Genomic DNA, 10,093 nt, shown 5'->3' with positions numbered 1-10,093 from the left:
TCGCTCCTCACTTCTTCCCATGGCACCTGTGAGGGGAGAGAAGAACATCAGCACTGCTCCAGGAATGTGGTCTCTCCTGGGGAAGGTCTCTGGTGGTCCCACCCCATACAGATCAACAGATATATCTGCCCTCAACAGATCTTTCCATGGCAGAACTCCATCAGTGTCAGCGTGGTTGAGAGAAGCAGCAGATCGAACGCTCTTAGAGCACGGTCATAACTCCATTTCTTGTACCTCTGCACCATCTGTTTGTATCCCAGTGCTGCCGTCAGCAAAGCTGGCCCAAACCTTGAAGTCACAGGACAAATACTTTGGTTTTGATTTCTGGCCAGAATCAAACATCGGTACTCTAAAAGCATGGAGTTTGAGAGATAGCTTCCTGCTGTGGTTTCCCTGGCCAGACGCTTAGTCACAAACACCACTCAAGTGTTGCTGGTCATGCCTACCCCCTGGAAAGGTGTGGGGAGATGGCTGGGTGAGGCGGAACCCGAATGTCAGCAGAACACACTGCAGTTTTCCCACTGACCAGGGGGCCAGAGAGAACCAGAGTCCTGATCACATCCAGCTGCCCTGAGATACATCACAGCAGTTCAGTACGAAAAGAAGGAAACAATCCCATTCTAAAAAAGCCCGATCCTCCTTCCTATTGCCCCACCCATACATAGCCCCAAAATCTGCACTTCGGTCATGCCTTTGCAATAGATCTCACTGCTAACAGGACTTTAAGTGAGCCTTTGTCTGGTTGACTTCATTTGACCGTCAGACGAGGCCTCCACAGGAAAACACGGTTCATTCTTGAACAAAGGAACATGAACAGACGAGGGGAGATACAAAGCTGCTTTGTTTAACGGGGTTTCACAGGGAGGGTTAGGAGCACTCCGCCCACCGTGTCCATGACTCTGGACACACACAGAAATTCGCCTCCAAATTCTACTTTGGATCCTGAGCCAAGAAAACTGAGTTTTTAGATGACATTTCATTTTACGGTTCCTCTTCCTTGGCTATTAGGGGAGGACCACGTACATATTTAAAGACTGATCTCCACAGAATCACAGAATGTTAGAGATTGGAAGGGACCTCGAAAGATCATCTAGTCCAATCCCCCTGCCGGAGCAGGAACACTTAGATCAGATCCCACAGGAACGCATCCAGGCGGGCTTTGAATGTCTCCAGCACCTTTATATCTGACTACGGCCTACAGACAAGACAATCAGCTGCAAATAGGAAGTTGTACCTACGCTGGCACCTTTCCCTCCTCCTAAAGGGCCCCAAAAGGGCTTGAATCCCTTAGAGACCTTCACAACAGCCAGTGCTTGCTGAGCACGAACCTGTGGGTACCTCCTGCCGTTGTGTCCTACAGCAGCAGCTGCACATAGAGAATCACAGAATCCTTCAATGGCCTGGGTTGAAAAGGACCTCAAAGATCATCAAGTTTCAACCCCCCTGCTGTGGGCAGGGTTGCCAGCCTCTAGCCCAGGTTGCTCAAAGCCTCATCCAGCCTGGCCTTGAACCCCTCCAGGGATGGGGCATCCACAGCTTCTCTGGGCAACCTGGGCCACTGCCTCACCACCCTCTGCGGGAAAAATTTCCACCTAATATCCAACCTAAATCTCCCCTCTCTGAGTTTAAAACCATTCCCCCTTGTCCTGTCACTATCACCCCCTGTAACAGTTGCTCCCCCTCCTGTTCATAGGCTCCCTTCAAGCACTGGAAGGCCACAATGAGGTCTCCCTGGAGCCTTCTCTTCTCCAAGCTAAACAAGCCCAGTTCCCTCAACCTTTCTTCACAGGAGAGGTGCTCCAGCCTCTGATCATCTTGGTGGCCACCCCTTTTTTTAATGCAGCCCAGGACATTAGAGGGGGCTGTTCTGTGTCACACCAAGAGCAAGCCACACAAACAGCAACATCTACACACAGCAGGTTTTATAAAAGTCCTTGTGCTACATGCCTAAATCAGCAGAGGTGTGACTGAAGTGACCTGGAGATGTGGGATGGGCTACCACCATCCCCGGAGGTGTTCAAGAAACGTGTCGATGTGGTGCTTAGGGACATGGTTTAGTGAGTTAGGTGGTATTGGGTTGGACTTGATGATCCTTGAGGTCTTTTCCAACCTTAATGATTCTATGATAATGATTCTATGATCTCGCAGCACCAGGAAGAGAGATGACAGCGTGTTGTCCCTGTGACTGTGCCCACCCTGCTACAACGCCGCGTGGTCCAGGCCAGCCCCGAGGAGCCCTGTTCCTAGCAAAACCCTGCTGATGGCAGCCACAGAGGAGTGCAAAGAGACGCTGTGGGGGCACACAGTGCAGTGCAACACCAAACAGACCAGCCTTCCCCTGCCCAGGACGCAGGAACGTGCTGCTGCTAGGGTTATTTTTCAGGTCTGTGTTTCTGATCCCTTACTCTTTCTCACTCTACTTTCAGGTAAAATAGAGAAACCTTGTCCATCCATGTCCACCTCACTTCTCTTTGCTGTCTCTCTGCTGCTCTTCACCACCTCCTGAGGGTCCCGCAAACAGCCAGAGGCACACGCTGGCCTGTGGTGCCCTGAGGGTGCTGGAACAGCCTGTCCAGCAACACGCACACGCTGCAGACTGCGTCCTTGGCAGGGATGCTGGACATCACATCACAAATCACAAACAGCACCAGCTTGCAGGAGAGTATTTATGAACAGGGTCCCGAACAACAGAAAAACTCTGTCAGCCTGCTCAGCCTGTGGATTTCTATCTAACTCAGCCCTGTCACCTGCAAGCTAACTGCCCTCCAGGCGATGATTACAGACTGGCACTTACGATTGCACTTCTCTACTCCTGCATTACCACAGAGATTTACTGTTCATCTCACGCTCACCTTGCAACTGAGGTCTGAAATTTTAGGAAAGGTTGGACTGTATGATCTTTCAAGATCCCTTCCAATCTAGGCTTTTCTATGATTCCAGGACATGACTGTGATTCCTCATACCACCCCACTGAACCTGATACATTTGAAAAGGCTTTTCAATGCCCTGGCACAGTCCAGGGACAGGTCTTCATGATCCTGGTTCATAAGCAGCAGCACCTTAAGACGGCTAAGTTTTGGGATGCTGAACCTCCTACGTAAGGAGCATTCCTCCCTCCCTCCTTTCCATTTGTCAGGACCTTGTGGGATACTGGAGAAGAAAGCATAGAATCCAGTTTTCCTATGGTACTGCTGTGCCCTGCGTGCTGCCCCTCCAGAGAAAGGGGGGGAAAAAGAACAACTCGATATTTGTTGGTATTTTCCAGCCAGTTTTCACGGACCATGGTAAGAGCAGCCAGAGGGACAGAGACTCACTGAAACTCCAGCAGCGGCAGTTGCAGCCCAGGGCTCCAGCCCGTACCTTATCCAGTTTGTCAACACTGGAGCAGATCGTTCGGAACTTGCTGTCTGGGACACCGCAAACTGCAAACATTCCATCAAGGATGCGCCGATCGTTGACCTAGGGTAGAGGGAGCAAGTCATTAACTATGAACTCAAACAGATGCTTCAGCTGTGTCCAGTTTCTCTCCTCTCTAGTTTTAACCATGGAAGAGAAACTAGCAGATGTCTGCCAAGATTTTTTTCTCTTTGCAATTTCTGTCTCTTCCCCATTGCTCGGGAGCTAAGCTGCCTCTCTGCCCACAGCAAGCCAGCTAGCATGACTGACTCCTACCAAGCCTGAGTGAGAGCTATCACATTCTCCTCCTAGAGCCACAGACACCTCCGCTCGACAAAGAAAAACCACTGGGGCCTGTGAGTCCTCTCATGTGGACACGTGAAAACAGCTCAGCAACAGAACATAGACTAAGGAGACAAACTCAGTGTGCTACCCTGCTCTCAGTGTTTGTTCTTACAAAGGGACATCAGATTACATTAAAAACTCATTAAGGATTTTTTTTATATATATAGTATAGTGAATTCCATATTAAATAATATTTTGTAAGAGTAGGTAATTGAGGACAAAGGTTCAGCTGGATTCGACATTTCCATGGGCAAGGAGAAGATCTACAATTAAATTAGACAGAAACAAAGACTGTTCAGGAGTTGGTAATCCTCCAGCACTGACACGAACAGGCCAGTGGCTCATGGAAGACGAGAATAACCGGAGGCAGGTTATTCTCCCCATTGCAGAAGAGTCTTCTCATCCTCTAGGCTTTCAACACTGCCCAAATGCACAGCAGCTGGACAGGCAGTTCCTGTGCACAGCTCTTCAGCTCGTCCCAGACATGTTCAAGGGCAGGTAACTGCCCCCCTACCTAGCAGGGGCTGCACGTAGGAGCACAGCACCCAGCCCGCACCGCTCGCCTCCCCTGAAGAGCCCAGCAACAGCACAGCCCTGGGTCCCTCTCGGAGATCCCACCACCCTCCCGCACAGCAGGCACTCCTACCCATCGCTCTCCTACTGCTGTACACCCTTCCCCATCCCAGCCAACCTGCACACCCAGCACCGTTTGCTGCCACACCAAGCTCAATGTACAGTGGGGCATGGTTCGTCTGGAAGAGGCCTCAGCCGCAGCCAGAGCCTGGTGGGAAGGCAGCAGTCTGCAGAGAACACAGTGCACACACTGAGCAGGTGTCCCTACGAAGGGGACATCGGGAGCTGGGACAAGAGCAGGGTCCGGGGCCAGAGCCTGTGTTTTACGGTGGATGGTGAATATGACGGTCACCTGGTTAGGTGGCTGCTGGACGTTTTGCAGAGGACTCTGGTTAGTCTAAAGAGAAGAGCTCTGCCCACTGCAGCCTCAGGAAACCTCCTCGCATTCCCAGCTAAAGGCAAGGCTGAGGTGAGGTCCAGTCTTTTAGCACATACACCACGAGGAGGCAGAAAGGTGGGATGAACTTCTGGATCAAGCCTCAGGGGGCATTAGAGCAGGAACAAGTGCTGCTGCGTAAAACCACAGAACAATGACTGCTGCTTCCCACCCTAGCACAGAGAAATCCGCCTTGTCCCACCTTAACAAGAAAGTCCCCGAGCTGCAGGTCACTCAGGATCTCATGCACAATCTTCAGGCACTCGGCATCAGGAATCATGGGGTCAAACTGGCCGGCGATGTCAAAATCCTGGGGCACAGGAAAAGGCAGTGAGCAATTCAGCACTGCTGGCACAGCTGCAGCAATACAGCTTCAACCCTGCTGCTAACAGCAGTTTGTTTACAAAAAGCAACAGAAACGGGATGTAAGGGAGGACCAGCCCTCGCCGTTAGGATCCAGGAGGGACAGGACGTGGGTTAGGACTCTCATCGAGGGCAGCAGTGCTTCCGCGTCCACTGCATTGCAAAGAGTTTGCATACTGTGTCACGGCCAGTGAGGGTTGCGAGAAGCCGTCCTGCTTCTCCCTGCCTTTTGCTTTGGGAGGTGACCTGCTCCCTGCCTCTGACACAGCAGTTTACTGCATGATACACTTTGAAACAGAGATCCTTGAAAAACAACAAAAAGGGGACAGCAAAGCGATCATCAGCTGTAAATAAACAGAACAAAGGAACCAGGAAGGGGAGGAGAAAACTACTTATAATTTGGTATGACCTAAATGCCAAATGTTTTGCCTGGATTCTTAGGATGTTCTTTTTTAATACACATGCCCATCAAGTTAATGATCAGGGAAGAAGACAAGAGAAGCAATGTCAACTGCGGTAAACCCAAAGTTTCAACTGCCAGGACAGAAAAAGAAATCAGAAATTATCTTCACCAGAGATTACCAGGTGAATTAGCATGTGGAACTTAAGCCCAACAGCAAGATGTTTTCATCGGCTGGTACCCCATGATTGGAAAATAGCAAAGCCAACATCAATGTTCAGAGCGAAATACAACACGGAAACTACAGGAGACTTCTTATTTGACTCCCATTTACAGAGCCCCAAATGCAAAGTCTACAACAAGACTGAGTACCAGAATAACTTTAATTAAGTGGGTGAATTTCAATATGGCTTCATCAAGCTTACAGAATAAATTGGAGCAATGGAGGAGGAAAAAGATGAGATCACATCAGTTAATCTCCAATCAGCTCAGCTCAAGAAAAGCTGATGCAATCCCCGTGGAAGTTGGGCAAGATCTGCTACAATCAGGAAAGTGCCGCTACCATGGTATGTGGCACAGGTGACATCTCGCTCAAAAAAACCAACCAAGGGCTGGTGAATTATATTTAAGAAAAGATGCAGAAAAAAAAAGACTAGGCTGAGGAAAGAAGCAAAGCCTCTCCAGGTAGAGAAGGTAACAGAGCTTTATTTACATGGCCTAAGGAGGGGAAGATTTCTCTAAACATTTCCCAAATGTTTGTCTGGGAAAGGGGAAGAATCCATTTCAAGGGATGACAGCTACCGTTTAAAGAGCTGCACCAGCACAAGGAGAAGTAAACTATCAGACACAAGTAAGTTTAACCTGGACATTAGAAGACCATTTCTAGCTGTCCTAGGAGTGAATCTTGGAACAGTCCTTCAGATGAGTCAGGAGGCAAAGACCCCACATTGTCTGGAAACAGAAATTCACCAAGCTGGAGCTGGAAGGTATCCACAGGGGTTGTATGATGAAACAGGAATATTCTCAACCAGAAGTTAGTTTGCAATATGAGGCCCTGGGGACTGTTAGTACCTCAGAACAAAGCCATTCCTCAGGGCTACCACACTTGTCTGAGAAAGCCACAAAGGAAACTGCTTTCTTACCTGTTCTGTAATTTGGCTTCTGGGGTTTTTTTTCCCCTTCCTTTGAAATAAAGATTGACTAAACACGGGACAGAAGTAGCACATGCTACGGCTGAGTAGTTTGCCTGGTTCGTGCATCCCACGAATGCACCCAGGAGTTCAACTGTTGCCAGATTTGGGATCAGAAGGAAGTTCTTCCCCTCTATCAGGCTGACAAGCACTGTGGGAGGGAGCAAGGAGCTGCCCTCCTCCACAGTGCGAATCCCGTCAGATACTTGGGGCACCTGGGGCCACACTACAAAGATCCCTGATACACCAGCACCCTGTGTCACACCGTCGTCTTCACTCTCCTGCTCTCAAGATGTTTTTCACACCCATAAGGGCACGCTAAGGAGAAGATTTGTGGGTCCTTTTGAGCGTTCCACGCGACAGGGAAGCCCATGGCGAGGTAACACAGCCTTTGATCCTACGTTTTTATGGTGCTACGTCCCCACAAGCACTGCCCAGCCCACAGCCTCACTCAGCACTGTCCCTGTCCCCGGCCACACTCACACACTGGTAGAACTCCCTGTAGCGGCCCCTGGTCATGGCTGGGTTGTCCCGCCTGTAGACCTTAGCGATGTGGTAGCGCTTGATGTTGGTGATCTTGTTCATGGCCAGGTAGCGAGCGAAGGGCACCTGAGATGGCAGGGTTAAGGATGGGAACGGGGAGGGATCACTCCACCCAGTTATCGGTCCCATACAATACAGATCTTCCTTACCTCCACATACAAGCATCACTTCGCCGAACAGAAGCAATGTACAGTAAATAACTGAGCAAAGGTTCTCTGCACCCACTGAACCATGCTGCCTGCTCACGCTCTCCCTGTTGGTACAGGGTCAGAGCCAAGACGCCGTCCTCCCTCCTCCTCTCTTGCCCTCTGGACAGCAAAGGTGACCAGACTGCTCAGCACCGGCTGGGGCAGGATACTGTCAGGTCGTAACGCAGGGACAGCAGCTCTCCTCCTTGATCTTTCAGATCGTAGATGAGCTTCGAGTCTTCACCGTATTTCCCTGTCAGTGTCTCCTACAACAAAAGGACATAGGAACAAACAGTGACAGGAGATCAGCCCTAGAGCACACACAAAACAAGGAGAGAAAGGGAGGACACCTAGGAGATGGAAGAAGAAAACTCAGCCCTCAACACATCGCACGCTCTCGATTGCAGGATCCTCACCAGCTCAGCCAGTCTGCCATGTCCTCACTCACCTTCAGCTCAAACACGGGAGTATCAATGACTTCTGCTCCGTGGCGCTTGAAGCAGGCGATGATCGCATTGAAGACTCTCTCGCGAATGGCCATTTGCTTGGGGCTGTAGTCCCGCGTGCCCTGGGGCGAGATAAGGAAGAGAGCAAAGGACACACTGGGTTAGAGGTACGCAGGGGGGACAGATGCGAGAGGCAAGGTGAAGAAGCTATCCTACTGTAACAAAGCCAGAGAGATCAGGTCCAGACGCCAGATATCGGGAGAGGTGGTAAAAAGCAGCACCGAAGAATAATGGAAAACATCAGCACACAGGTCAGACATGCCGTGGTCTGTAGAGGTAAATCTGATCCAGGAGTTTCACTATGCAGGAAATGAAGGAGCTACTACAGATCCAACACTCGGAGAGTTCAGAACTTCCCAGCATGGCAGCGCAGCTCGGATCCATTCACAGCTCCAGTTCAAACATATTAGACACACCCTTGCACAAGGAGCCACCCTCAGGGGACAGGCACACTTTGAAGCTGTGGAACAAGCAGCAACCCTACAATTTCCAAATGCATATGTAGAGAAATCATCTTTTCCAAGTGCGATCCCTGTGAAGTGCCCACCTATTGTTCATGATAATATGCTCCCTTTTCATTTCTTTGCTGTTAAGAGTCACTGAATTATTTCCATTACCAGCTTTAGTTGCTGTTGCTCTCAGCAACACATAAATCACTGTTAATTGACCAGACCTCCCACTTTTATTTCCTAGGGACTGGCAGGGGGGCAGGAGGAAGCAGTGAGAGCAGGCACGTAACACCCCACCTGCAGGTCACACAGCAGCTTGCAGCAGTACACTGACGTGGCCAAGACACACTGGAAACCCAAGCTGTGTTTCCCTGGCACGCACAGAGCTGCAAAATCCTGTCTCCACATGTTCAAATACCCTTCCACCTTCCAGGTCTCACACCACAATTACATTTACCAAAATATATGCTAAAGGAAATGGACAAGGGAGGAAGTTTTGAGACATTTCTTAAGTCAGCAGTATTAACATAACCTGTTTTATTTATGAGCAACATTCATAATTGTCTCCATGCCACAGCATGGAAGTGCAGTTGGGTCTCTGGTCAGCTGCTAGTGATGAAACATTCAGGCTTCAAAAAATGTCAGCATAAATTGCATTATAGACACTATCTTCAGGGGCCTGGAGAGTGAAAAGCTACCCCAGAAGGAACGGTCCTTCAGCAAGAGGACACAGAAATGTCAGCACCTGGCCAGACCTGCTCAGTAAACAGGATTACCCAGCCCAAAGACTAAGGCAAGAGCAAAAACCACGAGATCTTTCCTGCTCCCATTTCAACATGTGCTGAACACTGCTGGCAAACACTGACGGGTTCCTGGGTTTCTTTGGCTCGCACCAGCAGAGCTGCACTTTGCAGCGCTCTGTGCTCACCCAACCTACTGGCAGCTTCACCTGTCCACGTTAACAGGGAACGGGACTTGCTTGAGGATCCTTGATTCACGAGAGCCAACGTCTGCAGCTATTAGTGGGGTCAGTACCACAAGAGTTGTAGAGTCCGAGCCCTAAACACATCGGGACAATGGCAGTCATGACCTTACATCAAATAGTGCAATCCAGGCAGATAGGAGACCTCTCACGCTGGGCAGCAACAATAAAGCTCGACCAAAAGGGAATTTAGTTTCCTGACAGCATCGGAGAGTGGTTGGCTAGCCACAAAAGCATGAGAAGGCCTTTAAGTTAGCGGGATATCTGTGCTGGATGCTGTCAGGGATGCTTTCACCCCTCTCTCCCCTACTGCTAAACACAAAAAGGGAAACAGAAATCAGAACAGACAGGCGAGTCTCTGCTGAGACCAAGACGCAGGTGTGCGGGGGGTGCTGTGCGTGCATACAGAGATGTGCGAGTGTGTGTCCTGGGGGAAGTTACCTTCGGGGTCTTGAGCACAAACTTGTGTTTCCCTTCATCTCCCCCCAGCTGGGCCTTCATCTCCAGCAGTTTCGCCACCTCTTTTGCAATCTGGGGAGGGAACAAGGAGGGAGCTGGGGCTAAGCCCACCTGCCAGGCCCAGCCCACAGCCCTTCCCCAAAACCTCCAGCCACAGCATTCCCAGTGTGCCCAGACTTCCTAACCTCTATATATCTGCTATCCCAGTCTCCCACAGCAACCAGAGGGGCAATTCCTGCTCCTCTCCAGTACTCCCCACTCCT

At 50.2% G+C, this 10,093-nt stretch overlaps 1 protein-coding gene across 1 annotated transcript; it reads right to left on the bottom strand.

Moving 5' to 3' along the window:
* Positions 1 to 8: 8 nt before the first annotated feature.
* Positions 9 to 9,899, bottom strand: LOC104468075 (histidine--tRNA ligase, cytoplasmic; the record flags this gene model as incomplete). The annotated part of the gene is made up of 7 exons (XM_010082084.1): positions 9,813 to 9,899; positions 7,883 to 8,002; positions 7,605 to 7,700; positions 7,187 to 7,312; positions 4,953 to 5,060; positions 3,361 to 3,459; positions 9 to 26 (listed from the first exon to the last, which is right to left on the bottom strand). Coding segments are annotated over exons 1-7 (627 nt in total), but the record flags the coding sequence as incomplete, so codon positions are not given.
* Between the last annotated feature and the right edge of the window lie 194 nt (positions 9,900 to 10,093).

The sequence above is a fragment of the Pterocles gutturalis genome, unplaced genomic scaffold (genome assembly GCF_000699245.1).
Source record: "Pterocles gutturalis isolate BGI_N339 unplaced genomic scaffold, ASM69924v1 scaffold12779, whole genome shotgun sequence".
NCBI lineage: Eukaryota > Metazoa > Chordata > Aves > Pterocliformes > Pteroclidae > Pterocles > Pterocles gutturalis.
This window is presented reverse-complemented; position numbering and strand designations above follow the sequence as displayed.